The 21,003-nt window shown below is 40.5% G+C and overlaps 1 gene segment (V, D, J or C); it reads right to left on the bottom strand.

Annotated features, from left to right (window-relative positions):
* Nucleotides 1–18,486: 18,486 nt before the first annotated feature.
* LOC121139204 lies at nucleotides 18,487–19,232 on the bottom strand. The segment is given in 2 exon segments: nucleotides 18,487–19,067; nucleotides 19,150–19,232. Coding segments are annotated over 2 exon segments (591 nt in total).
* Nucleotides 19,233–21,003: the final 1,771 nt, after the last annotated feature.

The following is a 21,003-nucleotide window of genomic DNA, read 5'->3' as shown; positions in this document are numbered from 1 at the left end:
TCAGCTTATCTGGGTAACTTGTTTGTCTCTTGTAATTTCTACAATAAATACTTATTTTTACTTTCAGTAAGAGTGCCGTTTCTTGTTGCAGCATCACACTAACACCTCATCTGACAGAGGAATGATCTCCAAAATTTACAAAGAACTCAAGAAGCAGGTCTCCAAAATACCAAAGCATCCAATTAAAAAGTGGGCTACAGAAATAGAGAATGCTCAATAGAAGAGTCTAAAATGGATGAGAGGCACTTGAGAAAGTGCTCAACATCCTTAGCCATCTAGGAAATGCAAATCAAAACATCTCTGAGATACCATCTTACACCTAACATAATGGCTAAAATCAAAACACCAACGAAAATTTATGCTGGAGAGGTTATGGTGAAAGGGGAACACTCCTCCACTGCTGGGGGCATTCCCAGCCTGTTCAGCCACTTTGGAAATCAGTATGGAGATCCCTTAGAAAAATGGGAATAAACCTACCACAAGACCCAGCAACTCCACTCTCAGGCATATCCAAAAGATTTTCATTCATACAACAAAGACATCTGCTCCACTATGGTCAAAGCAGCAATATTTGTAATAGCCAGAACTTGGAAGCAACCTAGATACCCCTCAACTGTAGACTGGATAGAGAAATTGTGGTACATTTACACATTGGAGCACTATTCAGCAGGAAAAAAACAAAGGATTCCTGAAATTTGCAAGCAAATGGATGGCACTATAGGAAACCGTCTTGAGTGAGGTAACCCAGTCACAAAAATGGAAACATGGCATGTACTCTCTCATGTATGGATTTTAGACATATATCTGGGGAGTGCCAACCTACCATCCTGTGGCCAGACAGTCTGGGGAACAGAACCTTCATTCAGTGACTGATGGAAGCAGAGGCAGACTCCCACAGCTAAACACTGAGCTGCACTAAGGAACCCAGTGACAGAGAGGGATGACTGATGAGCAAAGTGGTTAAGACTGGGTTGGTTTAACCCCCAGAAACAGCTGACCTAACAAGGTTTAGCTCTTGAATCCCAGACAAGGGCTGAGAATCCAGCATGGGACTGATCAAGATGCCCTGAATGTGGGTGTCAGTGAGGAGGCCTAGGTAATGTATTGAGTCTTGGGTAGTAGATCAGTATTCATCTCGAGTGTACAAATAGACTTTGGGCAACCATCCAACAATGAGAGATGCACTCTCACCCTGGATTCTTGGGGGAGGGTCTAGGCCCTGACCTGGATGAAATGACAGACTATGAACAACCCCATGGAAGGGATATTGGAGGGGTTGGTGGGATGGTTAGGCAGGAGGGTAGGGAAAGGGAGAGGGACCTGGAATTGACATGTGAAGCAACATTCTTTCTAATTAAATTTAAATTTTAAAATAAAAACAGGTCCCTCTGGCATCATCAGGTAAACAGGCCAGCTTCGCGGCCTGTGTTCCAGAGCCTGCAGATCGCCTGGGAACTGCACAGAGCTCCCAAACCCGGCGGGAGCATCAGGTAAACAGGCCAGCTTCCCGGCCTGTGTTCCAGAGCCTGCAGATCGCCTGGGAACTGCACAGAGCTCCCAATCCCGGCTGGAGCATCAGGTAAACAGGCCAGCTTCCTGGCCTGTGTTCCAGAGCCTGCAGATCGCCTGGGAACTGCACAGAGCTCCCAATCCCGGCTGGAGCATCAGGTAAACAGGCCAGCTTCCTGGCCTGTGTTCCAGAGCCTGCAGATCGCCTGGGAACTGCACAGAGCTCCCAATCCCGGCGGGAGCCAAGCACCCCAGACTCCAGATCTTCTCTCCCACCAAAGAGACCAGGAAACTACAGGAGCCAGGGAGACCAGGGGAGTAGCTGTTCCGGATCAGATACAACAGGAACCAGCATAGGGTCCAGGGGACCAGGTAGGAGGCTAAGCGCCCCAGATTCCTGTTCTTCTTCTCTACCCACGGACCAGCATTTGGACAAGGCATAGAAGAATCACCAGATTACTGGACTTACTAGCACCCACCAAAAGGGAACTCTGGTCCCCAGACCACGAAGGGGCTCTTTCTGCACCCACTAAATGAAGAGATGGGAAAGAGACAATACAAAAACACAGTCAGCAACAGAAAAACAAATATGGCACCGCCAGATTCTAGAGACTCCACACCAGCAAGACCCCAATATTCCAACGCGAAGGAAGCAGAAGAGAACGACCTTAAAAGCACTTTCATGAAAATGATAGAGGCCCTAAAAGAGGATATTGGAAAATCCCTCAAAGAAATGGAAGAAAAAACAAACCAAAAAATGCAAGAAATGGAAGAAAAAACAAACCAAAAAATGCAAGAATTGGAAGAAAAAACAAACCAAAAAAGGCACGAAATGGAAGAAGAAATGAAGCAAAAAATGCAAGAAATGGAAGAAAAAGCAAAGCAAAAAATGCAAGAAATGGTAGAAAAAACACAGCAAAAAATGAAAAAAATGGAGGAAGAAACAAACCAAAAAAGGCAGGAAATGGAAGAAGAAACAAAGCACAAAATCCAAGAAATGGAACAAAAAGCAAACCAAAAAATGCAAGAAATGGAAGAAAGAACAAACCAAAAAATTCATAAAAGGCAACAAACGGACGAACAGATAAACAGAAAATTGCAAGAAGCAATGCAAACGCTGCAAGGGTTGAAAACTGAAATAGAGACACTAAAAAAAACACAATCTGAAGAAAGGCAGAAAATAGAAAAGCTGGACAAACAGTCAGGCACTACCAATACAAGCATTACCAACAGAATAGAAGAGATGGAAGAGAGAATCTCAAGTGTTGAAGATACATTAGGAGAAATGGATTTATCAACCAAAGAAAACCTTAAATCCAACAAATCCTTAACACAAAACATCCAGGAATTATGGGACACCATGAAAAGACCAAACCTAAGAATAATAGGTATAGAAGAAGGAGAAGAAATCCACCTCAAAGGGGTAGAAGGCATATTCAACAAAATCATAGAAGAAAACTTTCCCAACCTTAAGAAAGACATGCCAATGAAGGTACAAGAAGCCTACAGAACACCAAATAGAGTGGACCACAAAAAAAAATCCCCTCGCCACATAATAATCAAGACCCCAAACATACAGAATAAAGAAAGAATATTAAGAGCAGCTAAGGAAAAAGGTAGAGTAACATATAAATGCAGACCTATCAGAATTACACCTGATTTCTCCATGGAAACTCTGAAAGCCAGAAGGTCCTGGATAGATATTCTACCTACACTAAGAGACCATGGATGCCAGCCCAGACTACTGTACCCGGCAAAGCTCTCAATCACTATAGACGGAGAAAACAAGATATTCCATGACAAAACTAGATTCAACCAATATGTGTCCACTAACCCAGCCCTACAGAAAATTTTGGAAGGAAAACTCCAACCCAAGGAAGCTAACTACAACCAGAAAAACATAAGAATTAGAGAATCCCTCTCTACCAACAGCCAAAAGAACAAAGGGGCGAAATTCCACCCATAATTCCACCAACAACAACCATCGCAAATCGAAGAAGGATGAGCAATCAATGGTCATTAATATCCCTCAATATTAATGGCCTTAACCCTCCCATAAAAAGACACAGACTAGCAGAATGGATTCGAGGACAGAACCCTTCCTTCTGCTGCATACAAGAAAAACACCTCACACTCAAAGACAGACATTACTTGAGAGTTAAAGGTTGGGAAAAAATTTTCAATCAAATGGACCCAAGAAACAAGCAGGGGTAGCAATCCTAATATCTAACAAACTAGACTATAAAATAAAATCAATCAAAAGAGATGAAGGAGGTCATTACATACTCATCACAGGTGAAACCCACCAAGACGAAGTGTCTATCCTGAACATCTATGCCCCCAATACAAAGGCATCCACATTCGTTAAAGAAACATTATTAGAACTTAAATCTCATCTAAAGCCCCACACAGTTATAGTGGGAGATTTCAACACACCACTCTCACCACTAGACAAGAATACCAGACAGGAACTCAACAAAGAAGCAAAGGGTCTAATAGAAGTAATGACCCAACTGGGATTAACAGATATCTATAGAACATTTCATCCACATAAAAAAGAATATACCTTCTTCTCACCACCACATGGAACCTTCTCAAAAATCGACCACATACTTCGCAACATATCAAACCTCAGCAGCTACAAAAAAATTGGAATAACTCCATGCATCTTATCAGACCACCATGCCTTAAAATTAGAATTCAACAACAACACAAATTGCAGAAAACCTACAAACTCATGGAAATTGAATAATGCTCAACTGCATCATCTCTGGGTCAAAGAGGAAATAAAAAAAGAAATTAAAGACTTCCTCGAATTCAATGAGAATGAAGACACAACATACCCAAACCTATGGGACACTTTGAAAGCAGTGCTACGGGGAAGTTCATAGCACTAAGTGCTCACATGAAGAAACAGGAAAACAGTTATACCAGAGAATTAACATCACAGCTAAAAGCTCTAGAACACAAAGAAGCAAACTCCCCAGGAGGAGTAGACGCCAGGAAATAATCAAATTGAGGGCTGAAATCAACAAAGTAGAAACCAGGAAAACAATACAAAGAATCAATGCAACGAAGAGTTGGTTCTTTGAGAAAATCAACAAGATAGACAAACCTTTGTCCAAACTTACCAAACAGCAGAGAGTGAACACGCAAATTAACAAAATCAGAAATGAAAAGGGGGACATAACAACAGACTCTGAGGAAATCCAGAGAATCATTAGGTCATACTTTGAAAACCTGTACTCCACAAAATTCGAAAATTTAAAGGAAATGGATGACTTCCTGGACAGCTATCATTTGCCAAAACTAAATCAAGAACAGATAAGCAATTTAAATAGACCTATAACCCCTATGGAAATAGAAGCTGTCATCAAAAGTCTCCCAACCAAAAAAAGTCCAGGTCCAGATGGCCTCAGTGCAGAATTCTACCACAAATTCAAAGACCAGCTTATACCAATTCTTCTCAAAGTGTTCCACACAATAGAAGCAGAAGGGTCTTTGCCAAACTCTTTCTATGAGGCTTCAATAACCTTGATCCCCAAGCCACACAAAGATACAACCAAGAAAGAGAACTTCAGACCAATATCCCTCATGAACATTGATGCAAAAATACTCAATAAAATACTGGCAAATCGGATCCAAGAACACATCAAAACAATCATTCACCACGATCAAGTAGGTTTCATCCCAGGGATGCAGGGATGGTTCAACATATGAAAATCCATCAACGTAATCCACCATATAAACAAGCTGAAAAACAAAAATCACATGATCATCTCACTAGATGCTGAAAAAGCCTTTGACAAAATCCAACACCCCTTCATGATAAAGGTCTTGGAGAGATCTGGGATAACAGGGACATACTTAAACATAATAAAAGCCATATACAGTAAACCAACAGCCAACATCAAACTAAATGGACAGAAACTCAACGCAATTCCTCTAAAATCAGGAACAAAACAAGGCTGTCCACTCTCTCCATACCTTTTCAACATGGTACTTGAAGTTCTAGCTATAGCCATACGACAACAAAGGGGGATCAAAGGGATACAAATTGGGAAGGAAGAAGTCAAACTTTCACTGTTTGCAGACGATATGATAGTTTACATCAATGACCCAAAGAACTCTACCAGGGAACTCTTACAGCTGATTAACACATTCAGCAAAGTGGCAGGTTACAAGATCAACACAAGAAAGTCAGTAGCCCTACTATATACAGATGATAAAAGGGCTGAAAGAGAAATCAGAGAAACATCACCCTTTACAATTGCCACAAACAACATAAAATACCTTGGGGTAACGCTAACCAAACAAGTGAAAGACCTGTATCGTAAGAACTTTGAATCTTTAAAGAAAGTAATTAAAGAAGCCCTCAGAAAATGGAAAGATCTCCCATGCTCTTGGATAGGTAGGATCAATGTAGTAAAAATGGCAATCCTGCCAAAAGCAATCTACAGATTCAATGCTATCCCCATTAAAATCCCAGCACAATTCTTCACAGACCTTGAAAGAACAATAATCAATTTTGTATGGAAAAACAAAAGACCTAGGATAGCCAAAACAACCCTGTTCAACAAGGCAACGTCCGGCGGCATCACTATCCCTGACCTCAAGCTCTATTATAGAGCTATAGTCCTGAAAACAGCTTGGTATTGGCACAAAAATAGACAGGCAGACCAATGGAATCGAATTGAAAATCCGGGTATTAACCCACACACGTAAGAACATCTGATCTTTGACAAAGAAGCTAAAAATATACAATGGAATAAAGAAAGCATCTTCAACAAATGGTGCTGGCATAATTGGAGACTGGCATGTAGAAAAATGCGGATCGATCCATGTTTATCGCCATGCACAAAACTTAAGTCCAAATGGATCAAAGACCTCAACATAAATCCAGCCACACTGAACCTCTTAGAAGAGAAAGTGGGTGGTACCCTTGAAAGAATTGGTACAGGAGACAGCTTCCTGAACATAACACCAGTAGCACAGACAGTGAGATCAACAATTAATAAATGGGACCTACTGAAACTGAGAAGCTTCTGTAAGGCAAAGGACACAGTCAGCAAGACAAAAAGGCAGCCCACAGAATGGGAAAAAATATTCACTAATCCCACATCTGACAGAGGGTTGATCTCCAAAATTTACAAAGAACTCAAGAAGCAAGTCTCCAAAACAGCAAAGGACCCAATTAAGAAGTGGGTTGCAGAACTAAATAGAGAGTTTTCAATAGAGGAGTCTAAAATGGCTGAGAGACACTTGAGAAAGTGCTCAACATCCTTAGCCATCCGGGAAATGAAAATCAAAGCAACTCTGAGATACCATCTCACTCCTGTCAGAATGGCTAAAATCAAAAACACCAATGACAATTTATGCTGGAGAGGATGTGGTGAAAGGGGGACACTCCTCCATTGCTGGTGGGAGTGCCAACTGGTTCAGCCACTTTGGAAAGCAGTATGGAGATTCCTCAGAAAAATGGGAATAAACCTACCACAAGACCCAGCAACTGCACTCTTAGGCATATATCCAAAAGATGCCCATTCATATAACAAAGATGTCTGTTCCACTATGTTCATAGCAGCTTTATTTGTAATAGCCAGAACTTGGAAGCAACCTAGATGTCCCTCACCCGAAGAATGGATAGAGAAAATGTGGTACATCTACACAATGGAGTACTATTCAGCAGAAAAAAATAATGGAATCATGAGATTCGCAGGCAAATGGATGACACTAGAAGAAACCATCCTGAGTGAGGTAAACCAGTCACAAAAAGAGAAACATGGCATGTACTCTCTCATATATGGATTTTAGACATAGATTTGGGGAGTGCCAGCCTACAATCCTATTGCCAGAGAGTCTGGGAAACAGAAACTTCATTTACTGTCTGGTTAAGTACTGAGCTGAACTCAAGAAAGCCAGTATCAGAGAGGGAGGACTGCTGATCAAAGGGATTAAGACTGGGCTGGTTGAACCCCCAGAAACAGCTGACCAGACAAAGGTTAACTCTTGAATCCCAGGCATCAGCCTGGGAATCCAGCATGGGACTGATCAAGACACTGAGATTGACAATTAACAAATGGGACCCCCTGAAACTAAGTAGCTTGTGTAAGGCAAAGGACACAGTCAACAAGACAAGAAGGCAGCCCACAGAATGGGAAAAGATATTCACTAACTCCACATCTGACAGAGGCCTAATCTTCAAAAGAACTCAAGAAGCAAGTCTCCAAAACACCAAAGGATCCAATTAAAAGGTGGGGTACAGAACTAAATAGAGAATTCTCAATACAGAAGGCTAAAATGGCCAAGGGGCACTTAAGAAAGTGCTCAACATTATTAGCCATCAGGGAAGTGCTAATCAAAACAACTCTGAGATACCATCTTACACCTGTCATAATGGCTAAAATAAAAAACAACGAAGACAATTTATGCTGGAGAGGATGTGGAGAGAGGGGAACACTCCTCACTGCTGGTGGGAATGCCAACTCGTACAGCCACTTTGGAAATCAGTACGGAGAGTCCTCAGGAAAATGGGAATCAATCTACCACATTGCCCAGGAATTCCACTCTTAGGAATATGTCCAAAATAATCAGATTCATACAACAAGGATACCTGCTCCACTATGAAAATAGCAGCATTATTTGTAATAGCCAGAACCTGGAAGAAACCTAGATGACCCTCAACTGAAGAGTGGATAGAGAAAATGTGGTACATTTGCACAATGGAGTATTACTCAGCAGAAGAAAACAATGGAATCTTGAAGAAACCATCCTGAGTGAGGTCAAACAGTCACAAAAAGAGAAACATGGTATGTACTCATTCATATATGGATTTAAGACATGGATCAGGATAGTGCCAGCTGCACTTCCACTGACAGGAAGTCTGGGAAACAGAGAGATATGCATGGTACCGCAGAGAAGAGGAATGCTGCAAGGTCTTCTGAACAGAATGAAAACACGGTGAGAGGTGAGGGGGTGGGAATTGGGAAGAAGAGAGGGGGAGAAGAGGAAGAGAGAGTAGGCCATGTGGGAAAAGGAAGGTTGAGTGGGAGGTAGAATAGGGGGAAGAGGGAGTCATAGGTTAGAAGACAGATCTGGCACCAGTGAGAACTCTAGTGATATAAAGGGATGACACCAATTGACAAGCTAAACAATAATGGAGAGACCACCTCGAATACCCATTCCTGATAATTAACTTGATGTCTATAACCATCCTGTACCCTTCATCCTGTGACTGATGGAAGCAGAGGCAAACACACAATTAATCACTGAACTGAACACAAGGAACAAAGTGACAGAGAGAGAGGAGCGGTGAGCAAATTGGCAAAGAATGGGCTGGTAAAACCAGCAGAGACAGCTGATCTGAACATGGGAGAGCTCTTGGACCCCAGACCGACAGCTGGGAGGCCACCATGGGACTGATCCAGACCCCCTGAATGTGAGAGTCAGTGATGAGGCCAGGGCAATCTATGGGGCCCTGAGCAGTGGATCAGTGTTTATCCCTGGCACACAACACAGTTTGTGTGTCCATAACAAAATGAGAGATATTCTCTCAGCCTGGACTCTTAGGGGAGTACCTTGACTCTGCCCTGAATAAAATGACAGACTCTAGATATTCCCTATGTGGAAGGCAGTGGCAATAGGATGGGATGCTGTGGGGCATGGTGGGTGTGTGGGAGGAGGGGAGGGAGAGGGAACTGGGATTGACATGTGAAACAAGCTATGTAAATTTTAAATAATAAAAATAATTTTTTTAAATTACAAAATTCAATTAATTGCTTTTAAAACTCTGTGGATCAAAGAAAACAGAGTTGAGTAGAGGGTTTGGATGTTGTCTGTGTATGGCCAAGAAACATCATTCAAACAAGAAGACATATGCTTTGCCTGAGGGATGCATTAGAGGTGGGGGTTAGATTTGATCAAATTTTAATATTCAGCAAGAGAAGAAGGGACGAGACATTTCTTCACTGAAAGTGAACAATGTTCTGAAGTCCTAGACACTGGTGTTCTTGGGAAGACCAGTGACATCACATAAGGAGGAAAGTAATAAAGTATATATGAACTCTCTCATCATGAGAAGTCCCAAGCATTAATGGCACATCTCTGCTACTCACCTTGCAATCGCCTTCAGCTCAGAAGTCTGAGGTCTTTTGCATGCAGTTTAAGAAATTGGGACTCTTCCAATAGAATTGTCTAGCAACTGTCTAAGTAGACATCAGGTAAAGTCTTGCAGCCATGGTAACTGCTGTACTCACTGTGCTTGAAGAATCTATTCAGTTCTGAATTATGAAGATCAAAATTTTTCTACATATTGATCAGTCTGCACGTTGGATTTGGAGGAAACCAGGAGTGTGTCTTGGAAATAAACTGGTATTTTATGCATTATTTTTAATTTTCATTTTATATGAATTTATTTATTTTACATCCTGTCCACAGTTTCCCCCTTCCTTCTCTCTCTACTCCCTCCTCCACTCCTCACTTTTGTTCCTACTCCAATTCACTCTCTCCTCCATTTCTGTTCAGGAAAGGACAGATCTCTCATGAGAATCAACAAAACTTAGCATATCGAGTTTCAGTAAGACTAATCATATTCCACATGTATTATGACTGGATGAGGAGACACAGCATGGTGAGTATTATCACAAAAGCCAGTAAAATAGTTTGAAGCAGCCCATGCTCACACTGCTAGTAGTCCCACAAGAACAAGAAACGCAGCTCTAACAAATATGCAGTGGGCCTTATATTTCTGTGCAGGATAACTGGTCCCAGTTCAGACTATGAATCCCTATCATGCTAGTTAAATTGATTCTGTGAGTATTTTTGCTCTGTCTTTTACCACTCTGACTCCTACATTTCTTCATCCATTTGTTTTCTGAGATGCTCAGTGGATCTACATGTGTTTCAACAAGTTGCTTGATGAAGCATCTCTGACATCTGTTGACCTAAGCACCAATATATAAGTGGGCGAGAATTTTAATTCAGCATACAGTCGCATAGGTTCTAAGAAACATAGAAGAATACTTACATTTATCAAACGGTATTACTAGGATGGTAACATCTACCAATTCATAGCATTCATATTTCTCCTGGAGAGGAAATTTTAAAGTTCCTGACGTTCGCCATTAGCTAGTCATGGTGACCTCAGAGAATTTGCTCTCATAGATACTTTCTGCATTTTGTTCAGGTAGGACTAGGGAATCTGTATGTTCAAAACTGAATACAAACAGCATTTGTCTATTTTGAGAGGCATGATCAATTCCCAGAGTCTATTATAGTAAAGAGAATTCCAGAAAACTGGTAGATGGAGAAGGCAAACAGATAAAAGAAAAAAAACTGAAATATTTCTGCGCCCAGGCCTTAAGTGTACTCAGCAACACCCTGCTAGCTATGGGATGCTGGCAGGGAGGTTTTTCCTGGGCTCACACTGAAGATTCATCACCGTGTCCACAGAACAGTAATAGGTGGCCCTGTCATCAGTTCTCAGATTGTTCCTTTGCAGGTAGCTATGCTTTGGGAATCATCTCTGGAGTCGGTGAATCTGTCTTTCACTGAATTCGTGTACGAGGTCACATAGTTATAACTTTAACTGCATATGCTAGCAGCCCAGTCCAGCCCCTTCCCTGTTTGCTTGCAGATCCAAAACATGGTATGTTCAGTGATGGTGAATCCAGAGGCCACACAGGACAGTTTCAGGGACCCCTCAGGCTTCACTTATCCTCCAGCAGACTCAAACAGCTGCACCTCAAAGTGGATACCTGCAATCAGAGGATCCTGATCAAGAAACTGTAACAAAAGTCTATTATCTCACCCTGGTTTACTCATATACTCAATATCCCTTGCTATCTACCTTTTAAAAGAGCAACAAATAAAATGTCATCTGCCTGAACTGCAGGGTCAGGGCAGAGCTGGTTTTCAAGAGCAGAAGGAGGTCATATTTGCATATCTTCCTGATATATCTTATTCTCTGGTGTGTGTCAGCCTTAGAGGCAGCAGGTAATTGTGCAAATATCTGAGGGACAAGAGAGTAGTGAGGACCAAGATTTCACTAAAATATTATTCATTATTTGTTTTTCAAAATCTTCAGGATCCTTAATTTACTGTTTTCTTTATTACTTGCATGCATTCATTATTCGTTATCTTTCCAGTTCATATTCAATAAGTTGATAGAAATTTAAAAATTACTAATTGATATTTCAAGGAGAACTAAGATAATGAGAATGAATATGGAAACATACATAAAATTTCTCTAATGAAACTTGGCTGAGGACAGAATGTGGGTAAATTTAACATTCACAAGGACCCAGTATTATCATCATTATAGAATACATGCATATGAATATGAATAAATATCCATATTAAATAAACAATAATAATAAAGAGGTTATTCCTTGAGAAATACTAAAAACATCACAAACTGCTTTTATACACATGCAACATATTTGTGTTTGGGATGCATTAATTAACACGTTTGCAGTTGTGCCATTAATTTTCCTCAACCTTTATATGGGTTATTATTTGTAATAGCCAGAACTTGGAAGCAACCTAGATGCCCCTCAACCAATGAGTGGATAGAGAAAATGTGCTACATTTATACAATGAAGTACTATTCAGCAGAAAAAAACAATGGAATCCTGAGATTTGCAGGCAAATGAATGGCACTAGAAGAAACCATCCTGAGTGAGGTAACCCAGTCACAAAAAGAGAAACATGGCATATACTCTCTCATATATGGATTTTAGACATAGATCTGGGGAGTGCCAGCCTACAATCCCATGTTCAGAGAGTCTAGGAAACAGAACCTTCATTCAGTGGCTGATGGAAGAAGAGGCAGACTCCCACGGCTAAGCACTGAGCTGAACTCAAGAAAGCCAGTAACAGAGAGGGAGGACTGATGACCAAAGGGATTGAGACTGGGCTGGTTTAAACCCCAGAAATAGCTGACCTGACAAAGGTTAACTCTTGAATTCTAGGCTGATGCCTGGGAATCCAGCATGGGACTGATCAAGACCCCCTGAATGTGGGTGTCAGTGAGGAGGCCTAGGTAATCTATCCAGCCTTGGGCAGTAGATCAGTATTTTTCCCGGGTATACATATGGACTTTGGACTCTCATCCAAAAATGTGAGATGCACTCTCACCCTGAACTTTTGGGGGAGGGTCTAGGCCCAGTCCTGGATGAAATGACAGACTATGGACACCTCAATGAGGGCTCACCCTCCCTGGGGAAATGTGGGGTTATTGGGGGAGTAGGGGAAGGGGATGGGAGGAGGGGAGGGAAACGGAGAGGGACCTGGAACTGACTTGTGAAGCAACCTTGTTTCCAATTTAAATTTACTTTAATAAATAAAATACATTTATATATGGGTAAGCAGAAGGAAGAAACCTCAAATGGATGTGGTGACCGCACCTGCTGTTATGTCTTTGTATCTGTTGCACATACTCAATTACAACACTAGTATCAACAGCAACAAGAAAATTAAAGTACCTCACTTTGATCGATCAAACCACCATGGATAAAAGTTGGGTATCAACAACAACAGTAAAAACAGAAAGACTACAAATTCAAGGAAACTCACAGTTTGCTCCTTAATGATTCCTTGGTCAAGGTAGAAAGAAAGAAAGAAAAAAGAAAGAGAGAAAGAAAGGAAGAAAGGATAGACCTCCTAGCATTCAACTACAATGAATGCACAATATATCCAAACATATGGGACACTGCTATGAAGGGAGGAAAAAGAGGAATGTTCATAGAACTACTTTCCTGAAAAAAGAAATTAGACAATTCTCATACAACAGACTTAACAGTACACCTGAAAGCTCTAGAAAAAAAGATGTTTAGATAGCAGGAAATAACCAAATCAAACTAGCAATGGGGCATACAAAACCTGAAGAATCAATCTACTGTAACCAGGTAAGACTTTCAGTGGGCAGACTGGACACCAATCCATCTGCATGATCTCAACCTACAATTTTGCCTGCTACAAGATATGATAGCATATAGGTGGCACAGATATTGAGGGAGTGGTCAAACAATGACTGATACAGTTTGAGACCCATGCCAAGAGAAGGAGCCCACCCCTGAGACTGCATGAATTGCCAGGATCCAGAAGATGGATAGTTGAAAGACCTAGGATAAATATAAAACATGACTGGAAAAATTCATCGAAATGGTTCCTAATGATCTTCTGCTGTACTCTTAGATTGGTGCCTAGCCCATCTGTCATCAGAGAGATTTCATCCACGAGCCGATGAAAACGCATAAAGAGACCAACAGCCAAACATTAGACAAACTCGGGAATTCTGAAGAAGAAGGAGAGGAAGAATTTATAGGCAATAGAAGTACCAAGACCACCATAAAAACCCAATGAATCACCTAGCCCACAGAGACTTCACTAAAAACCACACGCTTGCACGGGAATGACAAAAGGCCTCTGCAAATAAGTGCCTGATTGGTAATATGGTCTTCTTGTGGGACTCCTAAAAGTGGGAGCAGTGGCTGTCTCTGCATGGTCCGATGACTTTTGGGGCCATTTTCCTCTAAGTTGCATCTTCAATTTGACATGACATGTTTGGGTGATATCCATTGGAGGACTGTATTCCAATGAAGAGGATTGGAAGAAAAGATGGGGCATCAGGGGAAAATGGGGAGGAATTTGGATTAGAGGAAAGAGGCGGAACAGAAAATTGCTAAATAAATCAATATACATGCATACATATGTATATATATATATTTATTTATATTTAAGACCACATTGAAAAACTGAAGCTGAAACATAAGTAGTCATATATCTTTAGAGGACACAGATTCGACATGGCAAAAAAATCAAAGCAGGGTCACTGTGAGTGATCAAAAGTGGATTATGGAGTACGAGAAACCTAAATTATGATGCTGTATTTAAAGAAAACCTTTGGAAATAAGCAAATGTTCATAGACTCATAATTTAGTATTTGCGAGTTTCTCTTGTGGAGGGAATTTTTTTAAATTTTGACTGATTGTGTTTATTCTTAGGTTAATAACCCTGGCTAGAGCAATAGAATCAGTCATCTATATGTGCTAAATTAGCCCTTCCCTGGAGATGAATGACAGTGATGGTCAATTCCATCAAATTCACTCTGCTGAAAATACAAGGTTATGCTGGAATGTGAATAGAGGCTCACTGTATTTACAAGTGTCTTCTAACATTTGGCAATAACTTTACAAAAATATTACTATTTTGTTCAGATTTTGGTGTATTTTAATGAATCTGGTGGGAATAGTATTGTTATGAAAATAATGGATTTAAGAAAATTCTATGAAAAATTAGTGAGACGTAGGTAAACTGATCATGTAGTTATTAATATTGTCTCACCACTTATTCTTTTTTTATTTTTTCTTTTTTTATCATTTTTTATTTTAATTTTAAATAGCTTGTTTTACATGTCAATCCCAGTTCCCTCTCCCTCCCCTCCTCCCGCACTTCCCTTCCCCCCCTCCCTCGCACCCTATTGCCAAATCCTTCCACATAGGGGATATCTAGAGTCTGTCATTTTACTCTTGGTAGGGTCCATGCACTGCCCTAAGAGTCCAGGCTGAGAGATCATCTCTCTTTGTGCTATAGGCATACGAAGACAGTTTGTATACCAGGGATAGACACTGATCCACAGCTCAGGGCCCCATAGGTTGCCCAGGCCTTCTCACCGACACTCACATTTGTGGGGTCCAGATCAGTCCCATGCTGGCCTCCCCACTGTCGGTCTGGGGTCCAGAGCTCTCCCCTGTTCAGATCAGCTGTCTCTGCTGAATAGATTGTAAGAGCCAGAAGAGTTGGATGACCCCAAGGAGACAGTGTCTTCTTCACACAACAGGACTGACTCATGCATAATGAACTTACAGAGACTGTGAAAACCTGCAGAGAGCCTGAGCCAAGTCAAGCCATATGGGTTCTCAGTGTTGATGGAGGGACATGGACACAGGCAGTCATCCCTAACCAGGAAGTTTCTACAACCGACCCTTGCTTGCAAAGGAAAATCTATTGTTCTCCAGTCTCTTTGGGCGTATTAACCCATTTAAGGGTAGGCACAAGTGCAAAAATAGATAATTAATGGAAATTTAACTTTATGACACCTTTTATTATATTTTCACTCATAACACGTTGTTTGTGCATTTCCTTTATATCTTACTGCACTTTTGCCTGTATCTCATGGTTGCATAGTTGTATGTTTTTATGGGTTTTGTGTGTGTGGCATCCTTATTTTCTTAGTTTTTTAATGCCTGATGATTTGATCCTTCTTGTTTTTAACTCCCTTGCTTTCTACAAACGAAAAGAAATGGTGGGATGTTCACTGAATCGGGAGATGGGGAAAATCTAGAAGGCGTTGGAAAAGGACTATCAATGACCAGAATAACTTGTATTAATTTTCTTCAGTTACATCATAAAATATATAAAAACTGATTAAAATATACAAGAATATATAAGCCTGTGAAGTGTTTAACAAATAATCTACACTCAACTGGAGAATGTAAGCATCACATATCAATCATATCAGGTGAAGGTCAGCTAGTAGACTCAAGAAAGGAAAACAGAGAGGATAAACATTACCCTCCAGAGAAGTTTCTGAGCTTCTTATCCCTATGGCGTTTACATCATGAGTCTCTGTGTTTCTCCTATCCAGAGTTCTCCTGGAATCCTAGTCCCAACTATGTTCCTTCCCAATAGGCCAACAGTGCTTTATTGACATATACACAGAACTTCCCCCATCACCCTACATATCAACTTCATCTCTCTTCTGGGGATTCTTGGCTCCACTGCACCTACTGCTGTTTAGGAGCTCCCATGCAGGTGGATGTGTCATTGTTTACAATGAAACTGCACTGTCTGCCTTGAGTAGTAACACATACCTGCAACTTCAGTGCTCAAAGAACTCAGTTGTAGGGATAAATGGATATTTAATGTGAGATGCTGATTGAATGTTTCAGAGATGGATTCAATATTGTGCCAATATTACTTTTAGTGTTCCTCTAAAAAAGAGGCTCCCCCATGGTGTCAGTATGATTCAACTCTAGAAGTTGCCAATTTAATAAAATAATAACAGGACAGAGAAGGATCTTTTCTGCCTTCATCAGGATACACCTGGAGCAGAGAACCTGAGGTCAGAGAAACACAGTAAGTCTTCACCTCAACTGTAGTGCCCATATCAATATGGCACATTCAGATACAGATTCAACAGAGCGAGGAGGCAGCACCTTAGTACTCACAGATTGGTGAACAACTATATAAAATGTATTACATGGAGAAGTAAGTAGAAACCAGCAAATGCATGCTGTAAGTCAATTTATTTCCTGTCCTCCAGTTGGGGGAGGAAAGGACAGTACTTAGACAAGATTCCTCATGGGTGGAAGTACATGTCCTTAGACAACTCTGTCTCTGTCTCTGTCTGTCTGTCTATGTCTCTCTCTGTCTCTCTGTCTCTCTGTCCCTGTCTCTCTGTCTCTCTCTCTCTCTCTCTCTCTCTCTCTCTCTCTCTCTCTCTCTCTCTCTCTCTCTCTCTCTCTCTCTCTCTCTCTCTCTGCCTGTGTATCTCTCCTATTCCAGGACAATTTTCCTCTTATTCTGTGACAGAGCTGGTGTTAATAAAGCTTTATAGGAGTTGAATGTTTTCATTTATGAAGGATGGACTTATAATATGATTCCAGGACAGAGAAAATCCAATTACATCTGTATAACTTGGTTTCTATGAAAGTATAAATATATGCATACTTGCTACAAATATTAAAGCAAAACTATATGTTGAGGGGCATCAGCTGACTGCCGTCTGTTTTGCTCTAATTTCAATATCATGAATAACATGCACTGACAGTTCCTAAAGGGAAGCATATGGAGCCAATAAGCTGAAGGTCTTCTCTCCTATCTACATCACAGTCTCTGAATGTAATGGTGTTGGCAATGAAATCCACAGAGGCTGTTGGAATGTCCCCAATGCACAAATTTCATTTTTATTTATTTATTTATTTTTTGGTTTTGCGAGACAGGGTTTCACTGTGGTTTGGAGGCTACCCTGGAACTAGCTCTTGTAAACCAGGTTGGTATTGAGCTCACAGAGATCTTCCAGCCTTTGCCTCTTGAGTGCTGGTATTAAAGGTGTGCACCACCACTGCCCGGCCAAGTGCACAACTTTAATACCAACTTCAGCTGCCATTTATTTCTTAGGTACTGGTGGATCTACAGTGCTTCCTGCTGATTTGGAGAAACCACAATTATATATTTGTCTCTGGGCTGACCCAGAGTGCCCAAACTATGGCTCTTCCTTCTTTCTTCATTGTCATTGGTTATGTTGAATATATATTTCAAGGATAAATGGGGAGCTGTGCCTCAATTTTTTTCCAGATTCATGAAACCCAGTTTTTTTAGTGTTGTTGCATGTAACTATCACAGTGACCCCAAGTACTAGGCAGTGTCTACAAGAACAAAATTCTTTTTGCTCTACCAGAGCAAAATTCAAACACTCTGTAGGATAAAGGGGACCACCAGGTATCCAACGCCCTCTGGCTATTGATGGTGTATCAGTGGAGGTCCATGTTCTATAAAGACTTGAGAATGTGGGGCAGGTAACTGACCCTGGGAAGCAAGTAAATATGGGACCAGGTAATAATGTAAGCTCTAAGAACCTACCACTTTGTACATGTAAACACACTGAATTCATTTTTTTGTGAAAAATAATGTAATAATTTTTTGACAAACTTACATGAATTATACTTGTGTGGCAATGCATTTTCATATGTATATCACATTCTAAGAGACTGAATCTTCAGCTAAACAACCCAGAGTTAATGATACCCCTGATGTCACGTGAAATTTCAGACTATGAAAATAATTTTTTACCAAGATTTTATTACTTGGACTTTATTGGTCAAATTCATATTTCAGATTTTTTAAAAGCTACACCAACAAAAGTCTCAGGCTCATAGAATCCGGACATATTTTTAGCATAATGCATCATCACAATTTTCAAATTGACTGTTTTATTAATGAAGAATCGTGTCAAGAGAGGTAGTCACTGGTGAACAAATTGTCAAGGTATGGAGTACACTGAGGCATCCTAAAGCAGTATCTACTCATGTGAGAAACTGGTAGGAATGTGCAAAGTGACAAAGGGACACTCAGATTGAATATTTCTGAATAAACACCCAGGATTATCTTTTCTGTCATCTCAGGCCTAGGGCAGCTTCCTGCTTCTCCACGGTTTCTGTCACACTCAGGATGTGGTTGCAACACTGTGTGTCTTGCACAGTAATAGATGGCAGAATCCTCAGATGTCAGGCTGCTGAGCTCCATGTAGGCTGTGCTGGAGGATTTATCTGCAGTCAGTGTGGCCTTGCCCTGTAATTTTTGATTGTAGCTTGTACCACCACCTCCACCATAAACATATCCTATCCACTGCAGGCTTTCTCCAGGCTTCTGCTTCACCCAGGAAATATAGTAACTTGTGAAAGTGTAGCCTGAAGTCTTGCAGGACAGCTTCACTGAGGCCCCAGGTTTCCCTAGTTCAGAACCGGACTGCTGCAGCTTGACCTGGGAATGGACACCTGGGGAGAGAAATGCAGAGTAGACATCAATGTCACCTTAGTCCCTGCCTCATCCTCATGTTTGGAATTGGAAGTAACTTACCGGTAATTACTGATACCAAGAAGAAAATAATGCAGCTCCATGTCATGGTGAGGACCTGTGTACTAAGTGACTGTACAAGGACACTGAACATATGTTGTTGGTGATGTGGACATCCCTGTATTTACAACCATAGACTTACATGATTTGCATATTCATGAGCAGTGAATTTCTTTAAATACAGACCTAGTACAGCTGAAGAAAAAGGTGGCTGAGGACACATGAATCAGGCAAAGTATGTTGAGGACTAAATCCTAAACTTTTCTTAGGAAGTGCATCCTTACCCTTCCCTCAGGTCTGTGTTGTTCCTGGGGGTGTAACATCAGGTCTTGTACGGCATCTTTCTGTGATCTTTCTCTGCCTAACAATCCCAGAATTCTCGTAGATTCCTAGTCCCAATCTATCTTCCTTCCTCTATTGGTCAAACAGTGTCTTATTCATCAACAAATAAGAAAAACATATATCCAAAGCGAAATCTTCCGCTGGATATCAACTGTGTGTGACAGATACAAAGGATCAGAGATGCAAGGTTCATTGATGCCTGAATGTAGGGAAGGCAGGCAACAGACTCTTCTGAAGAAAGAACTTCATTTCTAATCAGGAACCCTGATGTTGTGTTTCAGACTCCTTGTTCATGGAGGACATAAAACTGTGGTATTCTGTTTTATACTGTGATATAAGTGGTAGTGAATATAAAAATTTTTCTTAATTATTTCAGATGTAGTTGAATTATTTCTGGTTCCAAGGGAAAAATAAAGACAAGTGAGGAGTATGTAGTGTAAAAATTAAAATCCAGCAATATAATCCAACAAGTTTATATAAATACAGATTAACTCTCCCTCTCGAATAATGACTTAAAAATTAGAAAATATTATTGTAAAGTTGTATTAGAGTACATCAATGCCCTTATACCATTTCTCTGAACTACTTCCTTACATTCAAAATTCAAGAGTTCAGATATAGTCAAATTGAGAGTTTATTTAATGTTTCCAATCAGTTCTGTAGGCATGTCCTGGTCTTCCTGATCATCATTGTAACACGCTAGGTGAAAAGCACTATAGAGAGAGCAGGTGTTAGATAAACTGTAACTACAAACTCATAATTCAAAATTCTCAAGCACTTGGATTGAAAAATGATGGTACTGTTAGGTGATTTCTGTGAGGAGAGCATGGTATATGTTGATAACGTGAGTAACTGGATTCAATGTATGCGTGGAGTAGACAAACAACCAAACATGCATTTAGTTTATGTGTAAATTCTGATACCAGAAATTCACCTCTTCTCCTTATAGACAAGGACTCATCCCTACAATTCAGAGTACTGGATGGTATTATCTGGACATTTCACAATCTCTTTCTATAAAGCTGCATTTCATACTCCAATCCATGGGATTCTGATGACTATCATAGGCTGAAATGGACAAGAGTGCTTACCTACTTAAATACAATGGAGACATTCTCCTCTTAAAATTCACAAAATTCTCAGACCTTGAAGAATATAAATAGATAATATTAGTTTAATTCCTTAATTAAGGCAGTATTACAGTTACGGTATGTGCACATCTGGTGCAATGGATATCAAAGTATCAAGAGTTTTTTTTATTAAATCACACATGGATTTCTAGCTTTTTGTCCTTTCTCCCTCTTTCACACGAGAACCTGTGTGGACAGAGCACTTCCATCCCAGTGAGAATCCAGTCACCAAATCCATGTTCATTAAAGTGAACTATACTTCAAGAGTTCAGTGGTCATCTGAACCTCCTTACAGTTAAACATATTTTTGATGCAGAGGACTATTTTGACCATACTGGGACAGAGCTTTGGATGCTGCTGTCCATTCCACAGCAGTGATCAGCAG

Source organism: Mesocricetus auratus, unplaced genomic scaffold (assembly GCF_017639785.1).
Source record: "Mesocricetus auratus isolate SY011 unplaced genomic scaffold, BCM_Maur_2.0 Super-Scaffold_15014, whole genome shotgun sequence".
NCBI lineage: Eukaryota > Metazoa > Chordata > Mammalia > Rodentia > Cricetidae > Mesocricetus > Mesocricetus auratus.
The sequence above is the reverse complement of the archived record's forward strand: the minus strand, read 5'-3'. Positions and strand labels throughout refer to the sequence as shown.